We start from the raw sequence: 22471 nt of genomic DNA on the forward strand, positions 1-22471 counted from the left end.
TTTTTTTTTTTTGAAAGCTCAAAAGGCACTGATTTGTAGGAATGACCCATATAAAACAATTATAAGAGAAAGAAAACACATTCTCTTTGAAAATGTTGATTAAAGTTGTGCAGGCTGACTTTATTTGAAATAAAAAGTGCACAAAACAGCTTGAGTGCAGCTTGTTTGGAGTACTGTTATCTCTGAACCAATTCCCAAATCACACACATACTCACACACACAAACACAAAAAAAGCATAAAAGGAAATGGGGGGGAAAAACTGGCTACTTGTTTCATAATGATCACAAACAACTTGTCTTGTAAAATAGCAATAAGTCTTTTGCAATGTCAAATACATATATGCACATAATTATTTACAAATTAATTCAAATTAATTTGAAATTCAACATTTGTGATCAATTAGAACTAGTCTATAACTGTTGGTCTCAACCATACAAATATGTGTGATAAAATGCAAATGTTTATTTTGGTACATCATGTGAAAATGTGACAATGCATTCTGAGAATGTACAATCCAGATTTAACATGAACAGCGCTGCCCGCGGGTAAAAGCACATTGTGAAATCCGAACTGTGGCTAAAAACATTTGCCTATTTGTTTAACTGACAAAACAATTAGCTTTTCAACAAAGTAAAGACAATCCTTGAACTAATTTAGCATTTTTCAGAAGAAAACGGTTGCCTATAAAGTATCTTTTAAAACATTTTAAATGCCAATGCACTTCTCACAGTAGAAGAATGTCATGATTCATGGCGTCACAACACTTAACAATCCATGTTAAGGAATCAGTCTCCTATCATTACTTAAAATAATACATGAGACTCATCACAAAATAATGCAGGAATACACTTTTACAAGTTGTGCGTGTCTCAAACTGCTTTTAGGTTCTCGCACTGCATCATCTTGATGTTTTGATGTGGGTTATCTGAATGGTCTCTCGTGCAAGTCCAGACTTGAGTCTTTCTAGGACACAATGCAGCACGTCATCTGTTTGCCTTAACTTTACATCTGTCATCTGCAATTATCAGAGCTTTGTAATTTACACAGCCTTTCGTGGCCAACATTTCAGTGTGAATGCTGTTGTCATTGTCACGTGGGGAACTCGTTTGGACGCATTTTATCTCTGTTCCCAGAAACAGAATCACCTTAAGTTAAAAAGCAAATGTATTGTTACAAGAAACAATAACCAGTACAGCCTATAGCCAGACACAGGAAGTCCAGTTGAGTTCAGAATACAAATGCAAGGTTCATCTATAATGTGATTTGATTCCAGCAACTCTACCAGTACATTTTGTTTAAACAAGACCACAGTCTTGATTGATACGTTTGAGGGCACGTCTGGTAAGGTCACATTCCAGCAGAAAATAGTTTGTTTTCTATGTGCAAAAGGTCTTCATAACACCATGGCTTTTGCACGTTCTGATAGTGTTGCCAGACATCCAGGTTACTGTTGAACGTCTTGTAGACTTTAATCCAGATCAGAGTTTTTACTAAATCCAGGGAGCTTTGGTACAGCCAGCTGGGTCCACCTTCATCAGATACAAAGATTTCGGATTTCTTCTTCATTTTAGGATTTTTAAAGCAGATTTGGGATAGATAAATCAAAGGGCGCACATGAAAGCTCCTTTTGTAGGTGTCATCCGAGGTGGTCTGAGTTTTCTTAAGCATAGTGAGGATGTGGAGGCTGAGCTGTATAACTGAAACCTGTCCCCGTGTCCCAGTCCCTGACAGCTCCAGTCAAATGTCTCCGGCCTCAACCTGACTAGACATATTGATGTCCCTTCAGAGTCAGTGTGGTAGAACTACCCCACGCATGGTTGAAGCTATGCCAGGTTTCCAGATAGCCCTGGAGAAGAGAGGGACAGTGAAAGAAAATGAATGAATGAATTTAATGTGTAAAAATATAAAAATATACACATGGTGGACGAGAGAATCCAGGAGATAATATTTCCTTTCTGGGTTTGGGTTTTTAATATAGACTACGGTTCAAAAGTTTGGGGTTGGTAAGATATATATATATATATATATATATATATATATATATATATATATATTAAAGAAACCTTTATTCAGCAAGGATGCATTAAATAGATCAAAAGTGAGAGTAAAGACATTTATACTGTTACATAAAGAAATGTTTTTCTTTTGAACTTTATGTTCATCAAAGAATCTTGAATGTTTCCACAAAAATATTAAGCAGCACAAACGTTTTCAGCATAATAAGAAATGTTTCTTGAGCACCAAATCAGCATATCAGAATGATTTCTGAAGGATCGTGTGACACTGAAGACTGGAGTAATGATGCTGAAATTTCAGCTGTGCCATCACAGGAATAAAATATATTTTAAAAATATATTAAAATAAAGAACAGTTATTTGAAATTATAATAATATTTCACAATATTGTTGTTTTATTTTTGATCAAATAAATGCAGCCGAAGAGACTTCTTTCAAAAACATTTTAAAAATCTTACCGACCCCAAAATATTGACAGGTATACTTGGTGAACAAGTGACTAATATCTTATAATTTTTATTTGTCACTACTGACCATTCATAAAATTAATAAAATTCATATTTTGAGTGCATTGATCATTTTATTTTAATGACCGCCTTCAGGTTTATGCATCTAATATGGCTCTAATTGTGTGTAGAAAAAAAATAATGCTGTCAGCTTAATACACTTAATACAAGTAAATATAATACCACACTATAATTGGGTCTAATATACATTGAAATATATAGCTGGCTTTATGCTTTTGGAATGATGTCCCTTTCAATTGTCATCAAAAAATGTAAACCCCCCTGCACTGAAGCATAACAACACTGCTAGGGAGAGATAAATAGGCACAAATACACCAAACCCCACAACTTTCATTTTTCCTTATGCAACATTATCGCTTTAGGTCATGCCACCTGCTGCAGAATCTTTCTTCCTCATTTTTGCTCTTTATTCACACACACATACACACCTCTACTTAGCAGCTGTAAGTTGCGCCCTTCCTCTTGTACTTGTAGTTGTAGAACCTGCTGCAGAAGCTCTTGTCTCAGAGTCTCCTGAACCAAACCCATCCGTTCTAACTTCTCGCCATTCAGTCTCAAAAGAGCACGACCTGACAAAGACAAATTGACAGAAAGAGAGACAATTTCAGTAGGCATGATCTCTTTGGAAACGTACAAGCTCTGCAGCCTCTGCATTATGTATGCACAGTTTTGCTGGCAGCTATAAACAAGTTACAGCATTGCAAATCCCCGTAAGGTTGTTATCGCTGTGTTCCCAGTGATCTTTGCATGTGTGACTATGGTAACATGCTGTGTTGAACTGCTGCCTGAGGGCACAGGCCGCCCCGGGTTCTTTTCCCACTTTGTATCCAACTGAGCCTCTCGTGCTGTGACTCTAAACACTTCAGTCCACAGCTTTGCAGAAAAACCATTGTGGCTGTATTTCATCCTCATGTTTTTAACTCCCTAAATTCCTTTTCTCTCAATTTCCTTTTCTTTGGATCTCACCCAAGATCACCCAAGTGTCTGTGATCTTGATGCTTTGTGTCCACCGAGAGAGAATAGGAGAACCTCATGGGTCCCTAGTGAGCGAGATCGTGTTCAAGGAGTGAGTGGGAGAAGCAGCGGTCTAAGCTGTGAGTGAGACCCTGTGACACACTCCGATATATGAGACGCATTTACAAGCTAGAATTCTTCAAACCCAACAAAAATAATGAACGATATCAGTATGGCCAGGGAGTCTTAGCTTCGAGCTAGTGGAGAGTAATTGGTGTGGTCGAGGGGTCAAGGTTTGGTTGGTTAGCATGGCCACATTTGCCCCTGCTGGTAGATGCTGAAACTACACCATCTGGCTGCATCTTTCTGCACTGATGGCCAATCAAACTTTTTCATGTATTCCAACTTAATGTTTTGGCAAACATAAAACACTACTGGTCAAAAGTTTGAGGTCGTTAAGATTTTTAAAAATATTTTTCAAAGAAGGCTCTTTCCTTGCTTTTATCACCGGCCAGGCCCAAGGGGAGGCATTAGCGGGCCATGTCCCCCCAAACGAGTTACTAACCCTAACCTGTTGATCGATCATCACCCAGTAAAAGCTCTTAGGTCTGCCAATCAAAGGCTTTTAGTTGTTCCAAAAACCAGACTAAAGTCTAGTAGCGATCGGGCAATCGCCATAGCCACTTCTAACCTTTGGAACAGCTTGCCAATTCAAATCAGAACTGCCCCTACATTACCAGTTTTAAATCAAAGTTAAAAATGTTTCTTTGACCTGTCTTATAATCTGTGATGTGTTGCTTTACTGTTTATGCTCTGTTTATTCATCTGCGACTTTGTGCCTGTCTGATTGTATGTTATCGTTCTGTCTTTTACTTATATCTTCATGTATAAGTTATCTCCACAATTAAGTTATTTTTAATTGTGCTTTATAAATAAATTAAAATTGAATTGATTCTTTTTGGAAGCCCTTAAAATCTTGAAATTTTGTCTTTGTCTTTCACAGCTCAGGCAAGTATCTGTGCATGTTCATGTGGCGCCATCAGCTACAGAGTTGTCACAATGTCATTTTCCTAATTATGCGGAAAATGACATAGCATATATGTCTCAGATGAATGGCTCAAAAACAAAACAGTGTCCATGAGCATATATGTCAGATTTCTAATCTTGTACATGCGAGTTTCTTGTGCCAGTGCTTTACTTTTTCTTTTTTTCATATTGAAAATGGAGCAGGAAAGAGTAGAGCACAGTAAATTCAGAGGTTGAGAATGAAATCGTATCAGTTCTTTGAAAAGATACGTGTTTTGAGGAGAGTAGATGAGCACAGGTTGGCTGACCTTCAGCTAAAAGGGTAATGCTTCTGTCATACCATATGAGATTCAGTAGATGTGTTGGTGTCAGGGGATTGGTCTTACTGCTGAGTATGCGGTACCTTTAAAACTTTTTTTTTTTTTTTTTTTTTTTTTTGCAGGATCGCTACTGTGATGTGAGATTTTATACAGAATGTTACTATATGCATATGCAGTTTCATATGAATAATGGCTTACATGTTACCATCATGTATAGGGATGTAAATTACATACAATAGCAACAATTATTTATATATTTTTTAAGTTGGATCACACACCTGTAATTGCGTGGTGGGAAAAGGCTTCCACATAGGTCAAGTAGTTGTGCGGACAGTGCTTCTTCAGCCATCTGCACACGTCCTGCTGAGACCACAGAACCACTGGCCTGGAGAGACACGGCAAGGTGGGGCTGGTGTGGTAAACAGAGTACGATTCACCTGAACGTAACTGCAAGAGAAAGAAATAGAGCATGGGAAAGAGACAGAGACAGGGAAACTCATTTAAATATGCATTTCACAGAGAAGTGGAACCGAAAAACAAATCTCAAAATGTGACTGAATTGTGTGCATCCTTCTGGAGTCCTACCATGCATGAATGCACAACTTTTTATAGCACTACTAATTTGAAACCAATCTCTTGCACAGTAATAAAAAAAAGAATATAAACTGATAAACAGCTCTCCCTCCTGCTAAGACCTCTGGGAAATATACAACTTTTTTTATAAAATAAAAAATAACAATGCTCCAAGTCATGCACTGGCAGTGATTAAGATGGATGTTTTCATCTCACGCAGCCACCTGATTGGCCGCCTGATGGACACGGCCATGATTCTGCACATCGAGCTGTATAAATGAAGGCCATTCTAGAATGATTAGCATTCGTTACAACGGCTGCGCTAGTGACATGAGCCACAATAACACTTGCTTGACCTTCATCGCACACTTCCATATGGTAAATGGTAAAATGGTAAATGGACTGCATTTATACAGCGCTTTCAACAGACCCATGGCCACCAAAGCGCTTTACATATTGCCTCACATTCACCCATTCATTCACTCATTCATACACCGACGGCGGTGTCAGCCATGCAAGGCGGTGTCACAAAAATTTTATACATTTAATAACAAATGTAATAAATTTTTTATAAATTTGATAAAGTTTCCTAAGCACCAAATCAGCATCAGAATGATTTCTGAAGGATCATGTGATACTGAAGACTGGAAAAATGATGCTGAAAATTCAGATTTGCCATCACAGGAATAAACTATATTTTAAAATACATTAAAATAGAAAACATTTATATTAATTGTAATAATTCACAATTTTACTGTATTTTTTATCAAATAAATGCAGCTTTGGTGAGCATAAGAGTCTTATTTCAAAAACATTCAAAATCGTACCAACACCAAATCAAACTCTCATTTATAATATTATATATTATTTATATATTCTATTCTACTATTTCATAATATGTTGGGTCGCCATAAATTCTGGGTCCTGAAGCAAATCTTGTTTCATAAAATAACTGTGCTTTGCATATTTTCTTCCCTTTCCTTAGTGCTCCGTTTCATTAACAGTCATTTATCCTAACACAATCACAGCCCTCCATTTTCTCACTTCTCCCTCTATTTGTTTCGTTTTTCTAAGCCATTTACCACCATCTGTACCCCATCCCTCAAGTTCATCTTCAATTTTCTTTCTCCTTCACAGTTTTTCCCCCATCTCTCCTGCTCCCTTTCTCTCTCTTCTCCCTCAGGCAACTTTCTACTTTGTGCCTTTGCTGTGTTTGCCCTTGAGGGCAGTGGGGAATTCTTTCTTCTGCAACTGCAGGAAATCGCACACATACATTCTTGCACATGCACATACATGTATGCATGCATGCACACATATAGGCTGAATAAGTGACTGTTCCACTCAGCTGGTTTTGGGAGGGATGCACGTCTCAACTGTCTCTAATGCTCTCTGTAGGGCATAAACACACCGAGGTCCCTCTAAGCCCTTGCAGATGAGAACATGAGACTATCAAGCATGTCAGTGAATGCATTTACATCTTCACCCATCTTTTTTAACTACCTGCTCTCACAGTAAACCATGAACATACTATTGTTTGTGGCTTAAATTTGATTAAGTAGCTGTCTTTTTACAAGCGTTTAATGCCAATTGTTCAAGATTCTCTCTTGAATTGCGCTCTATGCCATTCGAATGAGTCTTGAGAGAGGAATTCACAACACTTGAAGATAATATTAATTATTTATAGTATGATTTCCATTCACATGGACCCCAGAGAATCAGTGTGAGCACAATAAAGAAAAAAATACAAACCCTAACAATCAAAAAATGGCCCCCAGTGCACAAATGCATACACATAATAGTCACATTTTTTACTACAAACAGACAACTTGAGTTCTTCATTTCTTCTTTGATCATTCTGAGATGGCATGGCTGCGGAAAGTGGCGTGTCTCGGCAAAGTTTATAGACAATAACAATAAAATAAGATGAAAGTGAGAAAACATTTGTGATAAAAGTGACTTGTTTTTCTATTTTCTTTTCTTCTTTGTTAACTTTTTTTCTGGGATGAGAACACTGTGTGGTGAGATGTCAGTGAGTCTTTTATGTACTGACATACACAAAACTGCATTGTTAAGAAAAATACTAACAAGAGTAGCTGATATGAACAAAGGATTTGTGTATGAAGCCATTAGGGGAAGAGATAAAACAGAGCTGTTTCTCTGTCCTGTCACTGTAGGATAAGGCTAACAAGGTCATCAATCATTAAAAACGGTTTAAATTAAGGCCAAAAAAGTGCAGAGGTTAGGTAGAATCTCATCAGCTCCTGTTTGGGGTTTTCATAAGGAATAAATTAACATAGACGTCTGATCACACCAAGCTTTTGATCATGGATTCACTTTTTTGGAAAATCAAAGGCAAACACTCTGAACCTTTGCACTCTGATCCGGTTCAGCAAAATCCAACAAATTTAAACCCAAGTTCAAAAGATTCACCTTAAGTCTGGTGTTCCTCTTCCAATTACTCTGGCAAAGAGCAAGATTTGTGAACGATTTAGATATTGTACTGGTGTTTGAGATTTGAAATAAAATAGACGAGACAATAAAAACAGATGTGTATGTATTAAATAATATTAGTATATAACATATACATATGTACAGGTGCTGGTCATAAAATTAGAATATCATCAAAAAGTTGATTTATTTCAAGAATTCAACTTAACAGGTGAAACTAATATATTATATAGATTCATTACATGCAAAGTGAGATATTTCAAGCCTTTACTTGTTATAATTTTGATGATTATGGCTTACAGCTTATGAAACCCACGAAATCAAAATCCCAGAAAATTTGAATATTACATGAAATCACACAGTAATTACACAGTAATACCATGGTCATTGAACCAGGTTTTGGTTCTTTTGGCAGTGTGGGCAGGTGCAAATCCTGCTGGAAAATGAAGTCAGCATCTCCATAAAGCTTGTCTGCTGAAGGAAGCACGAAGTGCTCTGAACATGTCCTGGTAGACGGCTGCGTTGAGTGGACAGCACAGTGGACCAACACCAGCCGATGACCAACACAGACTGTGGAAACTTCACACTGGACTTCAAGCATCTTGGATTGTGTGCCTCTCCATTCTTCCTCCAGACTCTGGGACCTTGGTTTCCAAATGAGATGCAAAATTTGCTCTCATCAGAAAAGAGGACTTTGGTCCACTGTGCTTTATTAAATCCAGAGTCAACGCAGCCGTCTACCAGGACATTTTCAGAGCACTTCATGCTTCCTTCATTTTCCAGCAGGATTTGCACCTGCCCACACTGCCAAAAGAACCAAAACCTGGTTCAATGACCATGGTATTACTGTGTAATTACTGTGTGATTTCATGTAATATTTTAATTTTCTGGGATTTTGATTTCGTGGGTTTCATAAGCTGTAAGCCATAATCATCAAAATGATAACAAATAAAGGCTTGAAATATCTCACTTTGCATGTAATGAATCTATATAATATATTAGTTTCACCTGTTAAGGTGAATTCTTGAAATAAATCAACTTTTTGATGATATTCTAATTTTCTGACCAGCACCTGTATATATATACATACTGTTCAAAAGTTTGAGGTCAGTATGTTTTTGTTTTTTTAAGAATACTTTTATTCAGGGGCACATCATATTGATCAAAAGTGACAGTACAGACATTTATAATGTTATAAATGATTTCTATTTCAAATAAATGCTGTTCTTTTGAAATTTCTATTTAATCAAAGAATCCTGAAAAATGTATCAGTTTCCACAAAAACATTAAGCAGCAAAAGCCTTTTTCAATGTGTAATAATAAATGTTTCAAATCAGCAATTTAAAATGATTTCTTAAGGTTCGTGTGAAACTTAAGACTGGAGTAATGATGCTGAAAATTCAGCTTTGCTATCACAGGAATAAATTACATTTAAAAAATATATTACAAAAAAATTTGAATTGTAATATTATTTCACAATATTACAGTTTTTTACTGTATTTTTGATCAATTAAATGCAGCCTTGGGGAGCATATAAGATACTTCTTTCAAAACGACTCCTTTACGACAGTTTAATTCATATTTAATCCACTAAACACAAAATGTCCAAATGAACAGAACCTCTGCTGAGTTCACAGATGAGATAAAAAACTAATTTAGCACTAGAAAAAGAAATGGAAAAGAAAATGGAAATGACCACAGAACACTGGATTTGCCTTAAGTAATTACTTTTGAATACTATTAATTAAATGCAGAACACAAACTCATTAAGATAATATTATCTATCTATCTCAGTTTAAGGAAATCAGGTTTGGGCCTAATTATTATCTGCAAACCTGTTGTAAACTCTAAGAGGAGTCTAATTGTGCGGGTGAGACTGACTTTGACCCACAAAGCTCTGCAAACCCGACTAGAGGCACTTGCTTCATTAATATGCTAATGCAGAAGATCAAATGAAGTTAAAAACACACATTACGACCCATATAGCTGTTCACAGTGCTCAAATCAGCAGTGCCCATGTGACCTGAGGCCCACAAGGCTTTTTAAAGCCATTCTGTGGAGAGTGGTCTCTCTCTTCAGAACCCTCTGGCCTAACAGCATAACTCGTCACTACAAACTAAAGCTTTTAGATGGCTGGAAAGAAAGAGGAAGCCTTTTGTTGCCAGTCTGCCCTCCTCCACCTTTTTTAATGCACAGGTTTTTATACAAGTGCATTTCTGAGAAACATTTTTCACACTACCGGTATTAATAATGCAACAACCGACCGCCATACATTATATTTGCACACAAATTGTCTAATCACACCTTTTAATGACCAAACTGTGGATCTGCATTGCATTAGCTCTGCTGTATAATAACTAGTTTCAACAGCCTACTTCCCTATTTTTCACAGCTGTCAAATTCCTTTGCACTGCAAATAGTGAAGTTACTAGTTTATCTATTCATATGACTTATGAATATGGTAATCAGCAATAGCAACATTTTTGAGTAGCTTGCCCAACACTGTTCTTTCACAATGTGCTCTTTTGATCAATTACAATATCATGTGAAAATGCAACAGTAAGAGCTTGAAAGAGCTTCGGTTTTGACACTGATATTAATGAGATGGTACAAAATGCTGATAATTTGAAGCTGATACAGGGAATACATAATAAACTGCTTGACTTTGTTCTTATCTTTATTTAATCAGAAGAAGAGGACTCGTGTCTTTCTCATGCTCAATGTAGACTCATATTCAGATGGACTGAGATGTTCGGTACATATTTCCTTCTTGGTCTCACCTGCAGTCCTTCGGTTCCAGGCTGCTGCAGTAGTTTGACCGTCCGACCACCCGCTGTTTTGCGGCCGTGCCCCTCGTGCCAGGTAAGGTTTCCACCCGCACAACGACTCAATTGGTACTTAAAATCCTCTGGAAGAGCCCTGTACTCCACCGCAGGGCGACAGAAGGTAAAACTGGAGGCCGCTGCAATACAAAAAGAGAGATTTGGCATTCATTTAGACATTCCATCCTTCTTACTTGTGTTTTCATTTCCCCCTTCAGAAAGACACAGACCACTGAGATGTACAGCTTGACTAGTGCCTTGTGGGAGATTCAATGTTTACATTCATCAAAAATGCTGTGGTTACAGGTCAGTTCAAGGACTGGGTTCGTCATTAGGGGTTTTGGTGGTTAAGAAAGAGTTTAGGCTCAAGTAAAAGCTAAGCCTCGACAAAAAGTAATGTATTGCTAATCTGCTGCGGCTGACTGGGCGGCTTGGATTCTTCCCAAAATAATAAGTAAAGATACTAGTCAGCAAAGTTAATGGGAAAATTATGCATTAGAGTGTCAGAGGGCGATAAACCAGCAGAGCATTGGTAGCCTGTGGGGTAATCTAATGAAAAGCATATGAGGCTCCAGATTTCCAGGAAGGAAAACTTTAAGTGCTGCTAAATACCGAACGACTCTGAAACATAAGTTCTTGCTGAGCTAGACAAAAACTAGCATTTGCAAGTCATGATACAATTAACTGGAAACTTTTGTTGAGACAAAACATGCTTTAAAATGCTCTTTTAAAATCCTTTACTTACCCTCACGTCGTTCCAAACCTGTATGACTTTCTTTCTTTAAAAAAAAAAAAAAAGATCATTTGAAAAATGAACGTTTCAAATTAAATTTGAAAAATGTCAGTGTTTTTGGACCCCACTGACTTTTGGACCCCATTTAAAAATGAAAATGTTCAAATACAAATGTGTACATACATAATAGCTGCGAGTATAAGACTGTGAAAATGTGCATATTTCAAAAAGCAATACAGCAGACCAGCACATAGTTTCGCTCGACTGGTGACTGTAAATGAGTCGGTGGGCAGCATAAGCAGATTTTCTCCCACAAGCTGCGAGAGGCCAGTGCATTAACAGACAAAGACAGATACAGTGTGCGTACGTGCTCATTAAAACCTCACGCTTCTAATCACCACCTTAGTCTTAGCACAAACGAGTACAATCAGTCATCTCCGCGCATGGCAGTGTGCGTGTGATGGTATTATATCTGTATGTGCGTGTGTGCATAAGCAAGTGTGTGTGTGTGTGTGTGTGTGTGTGTGTGTTTGAAAGTGGAGGCCAGGATGAGATAAAAGGGATGTCTTTTGCTCTCGTTCCCTGCAGCCTCGCAGGCGGCTACAAAGGCCGTCCTCATCAAGAGTGCATGGGGGATGCCTGCCTGTATGAATGCATTTGGGATGGAGTCAGAGTTGAACACAGTCTTTCATCGCTGTGCCTCTGAAGCAGACATTAGAGAGATGTCGCACTACTGTGGCTGGGGGGTGAAAACACGTCAAGGCCTGTTAGTCTTGGACAGATGTTGCCCTTATTTGCTATATTTGTGTGCAAAAAGATGTGCTCCTAAATCTAGAAACAGTATCTCCTCCTGAAAGCTTACAATAAAGGGGAAATAGAAAAGTCTATAGGCAGCAGAGTTTTTATATTACTGTCCAAAAGTTTGGGGGTCGGTAAGATTTTTTAATGGTTTTGAAAGAAGTCTCTTATCCTCATCAAGGCAGCTTATATTTTGAAATATTTTTACAAATTAAAACAACTGTTTTCTATTGTGTAATGTATTTTGAAATGTATTTTATTCCTGTGATGGCAAGTTGAGTTTTCAGTCTTCAGTGTCACATTGTTTCAGGATTCGTTGATGAATATAAAGTTCAAAAGAAAAGTATTTATTTGAAAAATATATTTTTTTAACATTATACATGACATTTAATGTCCCTTTTAATTAATTTAATGTGACCTTGCTGAATAAAAGTATTCATTTTTGAATGGCATAGTGAATGATATTATTGTATCAAAAAGCATGTCTATGTTCAAGGCCATAAACAACTTAGATAATGATTAATCTAAGATGAATGTTCACATTAGTGTTAGGTTTTCCAGTGTCTGAATCGTAAAATATATTTTTTTAATTCTGTAAAACACAAAATGAGCAACTTAGTAAAATGCTCATGTTACTCTTTTCCATACTATAAAAGTAAAAGGTGAAGAGTCATTGTCAAGCTGCAAAAAAGCAACATAAATTTACTCAATATGACTTATAGCACTATATTCTGAAATGTAGCACTATATTCTAATATTCTATATTCTAAATCTTCTGAAGTCATATGATATGCTTGTATGAAGAGCAGACCGAAATTGAACTTTTATTGCATCTTTATTTTTTTGGCTATTCTATAAGCTTGAAATAGCACTGATCACCATTTATATTCATCGTATGGAAAAAGCACCATCAATTTGTGATCTACCAAAGAAATGAGTTCAGAACGACATGAGTGTGAGTACATGATGACAATTTAAACTTTTGGTTGAATTTTTCCTTCAATCTTGAATATGTGGTTACAGCCACACTTCATGGTGCCATTATGAAAGAACAAACCAACCAATCTCTAAATTCATATTATATTACAGATTTATCATCCATGGCAGCGCTTCATTCCCTAAAGAACAAGCACATAATTAAATCCAGGCCAAGGTGTTTTTCTCACCTGCTGCACCCACTGGACCGAACTAACGATGTGCTCTCTTGTGAGAGCCAAGCAAGTTTGCCAAAGATCTCTGAACAGCATGAGGGGTTTGAACTTGGGAAGGGAGGGAAACACAACATCTGTGTGAAATAATGAGCTACAGACCGAAAGAGAGAGAGAGAGAGAGAGAGAGATGCTTCAGATCTGTATGGCCTCATTATCTATGCAGATGAATGCAAAAAATGAATATGCAAGCCACATTAAAGTGGTGTATGACACAAACCGCTCAGCAGGTGACTGGTTCACCAGAAAAGTATAGATACTCAGTTTCAATGTGATCTCAGACTGGAAAAAGAAAGAAGATTGGGGTTTTCTTTTGAGGTTTTGAAGGACATGTTGAGACGTAGATTCTCGAGCAGAATTTTGTCAATGAGAAGCCACGATTAGCCTATGTGTCAACACCTTTCAATTTACACAACCAAAACTACATAACGTTCACAGAAACAGATACTACTTTACTCAAACTTCACAAAATGTCAAATGAATTACTTTGCCATTTTATATGCTTATACTAGATAGCCGGATAAATAAAAATAATATTGCTTGTAAATGACTCAAATTCTTTTGAACTGATTCATATTAAAAGGCTGACACTGCACACACTGCCCCCCCCCCCCCCCCCCCCCCCCCCATACACAAATTAATAATCAGACATTCTTTCAAACTAACCATGTCACTGTGTACAAGGCAATTCTATCCTGATTAGATATACCTTTAACTGAAAATATATGAAAATTATACGAAATGCAAATGCCCACCTGAGTGCTATTTCAACACCAATGTTACATTCAAATTATAGCATAGGCTATATTAAATATATTCAAACCATATAATCAGGAAATTAAAAAGAAATTACATCTAAAATGTATTATGGGACAACTGATAGCCTCTGTCATCTCTAGCTTGCAACGTACCATCTAACTACTACGATCATCTTTTTGATGAAAATAAAACTAAATAATTACCGTCTACTGCCATGTCAACAATCCAGACTCTGCGACAGTGCTCCTGTTAGATTAAAAGTTGCGAGCTGAAGAGTCCCATTTCCACCCTGGGCGCACTGAAAGGTGTTTCTTCGGCAGGTAGCCTACATCCAGTGTGTTAGTGATCGACTCGCGCTTCGCAATGTCAAATATGAGAGTAGACTATACACATATCGCGCGCTGCACACATTCTCACGCTGACGCCTCCCCACGCGCACTGTTCACCTCCCCATGAAGCTTTTCATATTTTGAGAATAAAATTAAATAATAAATAAATAAATAAATAATTCATCTTCATTAAATTATCTATGCTATATATTTAAAATATATTATCTCTCTTGTACAAAGAGGAAAATATAGCCTAAATAGTAGCCTAGGCTATGCTATTATTTTTTAATGCACGCAACAAATAAAACCGGCTTTGCTAAATTGCCTCTTAAAAAGTAGCCTAATTAAAAATGTGTAGTTTATCTGTAAACCCTCTTGCTTGGTGTATTAGGTTATTTCTAATCGTTATATATTTGTCACAAAAGGGGTGTTTCGTGAGAAACTGTCGTCTGATTCTCTCTCACGTCCCACTGGCAGCAAGCAAAGCCTGTAATTAGTCTGTGAACTTCAGCAAGCACATGGGGATGCATTTCTGTGACCCATCATACAATATATATATATATGACCAAAGTTCGGAAAAGTGTTTAAAATCATTCTATTGTTTTTGACTTCATAGAGTCATTGCCCGTGCTATTAGGCTACCGTAGTTGAATGTTTATGAAACGATTTGAAAATGAACTCTAAACCCTCAAAAATGCACGATATTTTGTCCTTGCACTTTAAACACTAGAGGGAGGCATTTCCCCTCAATTCTCTCAGCAGATATTCAACAATACCTCACTTGACCGAGTTCAGCTGCTCGGTGTGCAGCGGTCCTGACTCCTGACTGAGCTCCAATAGTATCTGCAGCCCCGCAACGGCACATGTTTCAGGACACACAAACCAGGCCGGAAGTTAAAAACGAACCATATATGGTTTAGAGCGGGTCTTATTGAGTCGCGCCACCTACAGTGTTTTCGCGTACTTTTCTTTTGTTTGATGTAATACGAGGTGTTTTCGCATGGATTTTATAGGATTTACATTTATGTACAAAATAACACCAATACATTAATTACTAATAATACATCATCTGATTGTCTCTTGATACTCATTTTGATCAATAGTTAACTAATGTAAGCCTAACATTATAGTGTTTTCCATTTGACTGTAGGCTATTATGAGATTTCATTTCATGTTCATTTTGTTACAAAAACAGACACCATGAAATCCAAATCCAAAGTATGGATATGCCTATATAATGTCAAATATAGGTACTTTTATTTAAAATTCTAAATAAACATTTAAAAAAACAAATGCGACATGTACATTTCTCATAGCTTATGTCATCATTTATTCCCCCCTCAAGTTGTTCTGACGATGAGTTTCTTTCTTCTGAACACAAAAGAAGAAATTTTGAAGAATGTTGGTAACCAAACCGTTGCTGGTCCCCATTGACTTCCATAGTAGCCTGCTTTTTTTTTATACCACGGAAGTCAATGGACCAGCAACGGTTTGGTTACCAACATTCTTCACAATTCATGCAGGTTTAGAACAACTTGAGGGTGAGTAAATGATGACAATTTCATTTTTAGTTAAACAGGATCAAAATGTGTATTTCTTAACTTTAAGCTGAACTAACAGGAAATGTAGGCCTATCTAACACTCTTGAAAGGAACAGCTTACTTTTCAGTCCCATTATTTCATTGCATTCTTACAAAAAAAAAAGAGTCCATGTCTTCCCTAAAAACAAAACGAAAAGGGCTCTTTGAAATCCTCCAACTGTTCCATGAGATTTTAGAGGGCCATTTTCTCATCCTCCTCTTCCATTTTGAGGAAAAGAAGCTTTTCCACTGGGCCCCGGAACACGTCTGTATATGTATCCATTTCACAGACAATTTCATGTCTTTGATTATTGGCAGTTCCTTCATTAGAAAATGGTAAAGAATAATGCATTTTTAATATTTCATATCAATTTAATATTTGCAACACATTCTAATAAATAGCCTACCACACTGCTGCTGGATGAGAAAACTCTGAATGCTCTTTAGCCTCTTTCAGAGAAAACCACAAAGTTTAAGTTTAGTGCCCACCATTTTCTTATATTTGGAAAGTCATGCTTTAAGACAGAAATGCAACTGCAACAACATCACAAATATGCAATTACTTGAGCTGGTAATTTACCGATTTAAAATCAAAAGGGGCCACCAACACAACAAGAACAGCATGCTGTATATTAACTGTAGATATATGTGATTGTGACCCAATCAACTTAAACTAATAAAGCCCGTACTAGGGACTAAGGGACCCCAAATTTAAGCCTCCCCGATAACAGATTTTCAACTAAATGAAAAGGGCAGAAACGTAATGCCACAGACCACAAGTTTATTTATCAAATCGTCACTAAAACATATTGAGCTCAACATCAATAATAAAAACAAAACACTTTACTTAATTTCAGCCAGTAGGTGTAAACCAAAAGCGAACATTAATTGGCATTAATGGCCAAAATACTTCACTAATGAGGTCAAGAATACAAGCCTTTAATCACAATGGGCTTCGTTCTTCGTTTTAGTCGGATCACATGGACCGGCCACAAACAAAAAAACAGGTAAAAAAAAAAAAGAAACAAAAAAGGATGCAAACCTAACCAAAGGTGGTTTCTTTCTTTGGTGTTAGACCGCTACAAATTAAACACTTCAAACCAACCAACCAAGCAAAAACACCAAAGATACAATAATTATTTAAACCCACCCAACACAATACACAAACCAAAAAAAAAAACGAAATAAACCACAAATTCTCAGCTCCTTAATTGAGCAGCAATGCAAAGCAAATGAAGAAAGGATACACAACCAACCCAAATAACTAAATAATTTAACAAAACCTAATAATGATAATACAGTGAGCAAACCAATGAACAAAATGTCAATCCAACTCAAATGCACACACACAAACACTTGAACAAAATACACAAACAAACGAACACAAAACAATGAAATTGCGCAAGTAAACACCAGGAGGCGCCAGAACCAATTGCCACGGTTTTACATCGCATCCAATGCAAGCGGTGTACAGGCAATAGCGACCTGAAGACGTTCAATGCAATAGCGTGCAAGCAAAAATCACGCGTCCCAAAACTGGAACCGCTATTTAAGCCACAGCAAAGCAGCAGCTGGCAATTTGTTATGTGTGTTTGTGTTATGTACGCATCTACTACGGTGTAAACACATAAAAAAAAATAAAAAAAAATCTATCTATGTGTCCTACCCCTACTTCGCTTCACTGCCCTTCACAAATCCTCTCCCATGCCATGGTCTCATAGAATAGTAGGCTAAAGTGTCCATCGTATAGGCACTTCAGAATCTAGGTCATCCATCCAGGTAAGCTACTATTTGCCTAATCTTTTATGAGTGCTGTGAATTCGTATATACAGTGAGGAAAATAAGTATTTGAACATCCTGCTATTTTGCAAGTTCTCCCACTTGGAAATCATGGAGGGGTCTGAAATTGTCATCGTAGGTGCATGTCCACTGTGAGAGACATAATCTAAAAAAAAAAATCCAGAAATCACAATATATGATTTTTTAACTATTTATTTGTAAAATACAGCAGCAAATAAGTATTTGAACACCTGTCTATCAGCTAGAATTCTGACCCTCAAAGACCTGTTAGTCTGCCTTTAAAATGTCCACCTCCACTCCATTTATTATCCTAAATTAGATGCACCTGTTTGAGGTCGTTAGCTGCATAAAGACACCTGTCCACCCCATACAATCAGTAAGAATCCAACTACTAACATGGCCAAGACCAAAGAGCTGTCCAAAGACACTAGAGACAAAATTGTACACCTCCACAAGGCTGGAAAGGGCTACGGGGAAATTGCCAAGCAGCTTGGTGAAAAAAGGTCCACTGTTGGAGCAATCATTAGAAAATGGAAGAAGCTAAACATGACTGTCAATCTCCCTCGGACTGGGGCTCCATGCAAGATCTCACCTCGTGGGGTCTCAATGATCCTAAGAAAGGTGAGAAATCAGCCCAGAACTACACGGGAGGAGCTGGTCAATGACCTGAAAAGAGCTGGGACCACCGTTTCCAAGGTTACTGTTGGTAATACACTAAGACGTCATGGTCTGAAATCATGCATGATTTCCCTGCTTAAACCAGCACATGTCAAGGCCCGTCTTAAGTTTGCCAATGACCATTTGGATGATCCAGAGGAGTCATGGGAGAAAGTCATGTGGTCAGATGAGACCAAAATAGAACTTTTTGGTCATAATTCCACTAAACGTGTTTGGAGGAAGAAGAATGATGAGTACCATCCCAAGAACACCATCCCTACTGTGAAGCATGGGGGTGGTAGCATCATGCTTTGGGGGTGTTTTTCTGCACATGGGACAGGGCGACTGCACTGTATTAAGGAGAGGATGACCGGGGCCATGTATTGCGAGATTTTGGGGAACAACCTCCTTCCCTCAGTTAGAGCATTGAAGATGGGTCGAGGCTGGGTCTTCCAACATGACAATGACCCGAAACACACAGCCAGGATAACCAAGGAGTGGCTCTGTAAGAAGCATATCAAGGTTCTGGCGTGGCCTAGCCAGTCTCCAGACCTAAACCCAATAGAGAATCTTTGGAGGGAGCTCAAACTCCGTGTTTCTCAGCGACAGCCCAGAAACCTGACTGATCTAGAGAAGATCTGTGTGGAGGAGTGGGCCAAAATCCCTCCTGCAGTGTGTGCAAACCTGGTGAAAAACTACAGGAAACGTTTGACCTCTGTAATTGCAAACAAAGGCTACTGTACCAAATATTAACATTGATTTTCTCAGGTGTTCAAATACTTATTTGCAGCTGTATCATACAAATAAATAGTTAAAAAATCATACATTGTGATTTCTGGATTTTTTTTTTTTAGATTATATCTCTCACAGTGGACATGCACCTACGATGACAATTTCAGACCCCTCCATGATTCCTAAGTGGGAGAACTTGCAAAATAGCAGGGTGTTCAAATACTTATTTTCCTCACTGTACTTTTTTTGTCACATACTGTTTTTTTCACCTACTATATAGGGAGGTAGGCTATGCGATTTCGCATGCAGCCTAAAATTCCAAAACATTAAGCATCAGCCTGCTAAAATCTCTCAAAAATACTTTAAAATGTCACAAAATAGTGTAATTAGTCGATCATTCATATTTGGGGGACACGTATGCATGCTAAATGAATACATGTAAGTCATGTGAAGCACACACATCTGAAGTGTATTTTAAAAAAGTAGCCTACTTGATTAAAGAAACTGGGCATTCAATTTCATCTATAAAAAACTTAATTGTTCTGGACCCTGGGAGTTCAAGCAATGACCCTACTTTCTATCATTTCTGTCATCACTGTTAAAATGATAATGGGGACAGATCATCATCCAATATTGTGTTTATTCAGCATGTGTGTGGAGAGAGAAGGACACTAAGGAGGGAGTTATGGGGAATAAACAAAGTGGTGTACTACAGATTTGTCCCCTCAACAACCTTGAGAAGTGACGGCATGCATGAATGTCCTGTAGCCTATCATCGCTGATGGCATGTGATGTTGTTTTGGCAATTTAGCTCTCTCTATAGTATTATCTTTAATTTGCTTCTCTGTGTTGTGCTGAGATATTTTTTTAATCGTATTGCTGTATTTGAGAAATATTATTGGTAGCTAGCCTAAAGGCTTAAAAGTGTCATTTCAGTATAATATCCATAAACATTTTGATAGTGAATCCATCACCCATATGCCATTGACTATTATAGATACTATAAAAGTAGATCAATAAAAGAACAAGCATTCTCAGTCTTGCTTCCGGAAGTTTCTGTGTAATGGAAATGTGCCAGCCATCAGCCACACTTCACACCAAACATAACAGACAAACACACAGTTGACTTGACTGATTTCACCATCAGGAGTTGAATGTGGATGGTTGGTGCTAATTTTTTCGACAGACAAAGGCAACAGGAAGAAAAACAAGAGTGAGAGAGAAATAATGCATCTTTATCCATGTCAAAAGCCATTCTAAAACTTCTGCTTATGGTTTCTTTCCCCTTATAATGAACATTTGACCCCGAACACACCCCATAGCCTATGTACCATGTTTTGCGCTCTTTAAATCATTCAGTTTCTACAGGGGTACAAATAGTTATTGAAATGAAAAAGGACTCCACCCTACTTGAGGTGTAACACATTACACCTGATGAATGAAGGCTCTGCCCACTACACAGAACAGCATTATGAGAGTTTGAGGCCTGAACAGCTGGTTCATTGTGATGTCATATCCTGTGGACTTCCTGGGTGGAGGTGGTTGTGAAGAATGGTGTATGTGTGCCCGGTGTGGTAGTGGAAAGCCAGTGCCAACAACATACTGTGCATGTTTTGTCAGTTGGTGAATAAAATGAGGGAGGTGACACACTGACACACATAGGCTACTTAACTTTCGTGAGTCATTGCTTTAGAAAGTCATTTGAAACCGAAACAAGCCAGAGCTATGGCATGTAGTCTTTTAAAAAATACCTCATTCTCACCATTTTAATGTTAATTTTATTTTGTTATAATGACATGGGCATGAAATGTTGATTTGAGCTGAAATTGCATACTTGTTGAGAAGAAAGTGTGATATCGAATCAGAGAATGTAACTGGTGTTTCTTAAGCTTCAGGTTGATTTCTTTTTAGTAAAACTATAACGGATTTAAAATTATTTTCTTTTTATATGAACTGTCTTATAAATGTTTTCCATGTCTTTATTTATTTTTGCTCCTTTTGAAATGTTCTTATGGATAAAGTTTAGAATTTTAACCTGGTCCCAGACCCAGACTTTGAATCTTACAGAAAAGTAAACACTGACAATTTTATAATTTTGCTAAAAACAACAACACTTCATTTAAACATTTAATCTCATGCAAAGCATTCTGGGAACTAGAAATCCCCTGCCCAGTTTCTGTTAATGTTAGCGAAAATGATCCATGCAATCCTGACACAAATGGATTGTTAACTCCTATTTTAGATACAGTATAAGTGGATCGCACACAGTTAAACGAATTTGAATTTGTTACCAAATGTACAGTAATCAAGTTGCATTGGCTTATTTTAATTAACTAACCTAGAAGCAAAAAATTACTTTTGAGTATGTTGACACAGAAAGAGATATCAATGCAAATATAACTTCTGAACTTCATTTTTAATCAATCTGCAATTAGTTTTTTAAGCAAATGCAGCAATAGTTGAAGAAACACCCAAATGTTTCCTAAAAATATTCATTATCAGTCATTTTGTTTACGTAATGTTCTTTTACACACTTTTTAGTTTAGTGATTTACATAAACAATGGAGACAGATTTTTTTTATTTCAGACCTGTATTTCAGACCTGTATGACCACATTAGCAGGACTTTTGCAAATTTGCAAATGTGAAAATAGGAGCCTGTTTATACAGATTCCTGACCCTCACATTAGAGCAGCACAGGCCTTGGAAACAGGGTAAACATTGTCGGCTAATTAGCCACAGCAACTAAACAAAGGCATGGTGTGTTTTGCCTTTGTGGTTTTTTAGAAGACATTTGAGGTGGTGTGTTTGTTTGCTGGTGGTGTGTGATAGGTGACTTTTTGGGGGGCTGTGCACAATTAAGGTGTATGAGTAGTGAAGAGTGTTTGGAATTCTCACTTTTTCCCCAGACCTGTAGTTCAAGGACTGCAACACAACCACCGCCCCGACCGCTATAGTGACAGCCATGGATACACTTACTGTGGACGGATGTTACAGCAATAAAGAGAAAGGAGCGGTAGCTTCAATGATTGTTCGTTTGTTCAGCTTTGCAATTAATCCAATACGGGACAAACATGGTCAACAGGAAAGAAGCTCTTTCACATTGTATATTTTTCATTAGAGCTATTTTGCTATTGTCAAGTAATCGTTAATATTTACAGTCCGACTCCCAGTGTTTATCTGAGTAAAA

At 37.4% G+C, this 22471-nt stretch overlaps 1 protein-coding gene across 1 annotated transcript; it reads right to left on the minus strand.

Moving 5' to 3' along the window:
* Window positions 1-97: 97 nt before the first annotated feature.
* On the minus strand, window positions 98-14564 carry samd10a (sterile alpha motif domain containing 10a). Its single transcript, XM_084388672.1, has 5 exons — window positions 14388-14564; window positions 10645-10826; window positions 5122-5290; window positions 2972-3112; window positions 98-1847 (listed from the first exon to the last, which is right to left on the minus strand). The coding sequence occupies exons 1-5, from the start codon at window positions 14398-14400 to the stop codon at window positions 1825-1827; spliced, it is 528 nt and encodes a 175-aa protein (XP_084244798.1). The 5' UTR covers window positions 14401-14564; the 3' UTR covers window positions 98-1824.
* Between the last annotated feature and the right edge of the window lie 7907 nt (window positions 14565-22471).

The sequence above is a fragment of the Rutilus rutilus genome, assembly GCF_951802725.1.
Source record: "Rutilus rutilus genome assembly, chromosome: 19".
Lineage (NCBI taxonomy): Eukaryota > Metazoa > Chordata > Actinopteri > Cypriniformes > Leuciscidae > Rutilus > Rutilus rutilus.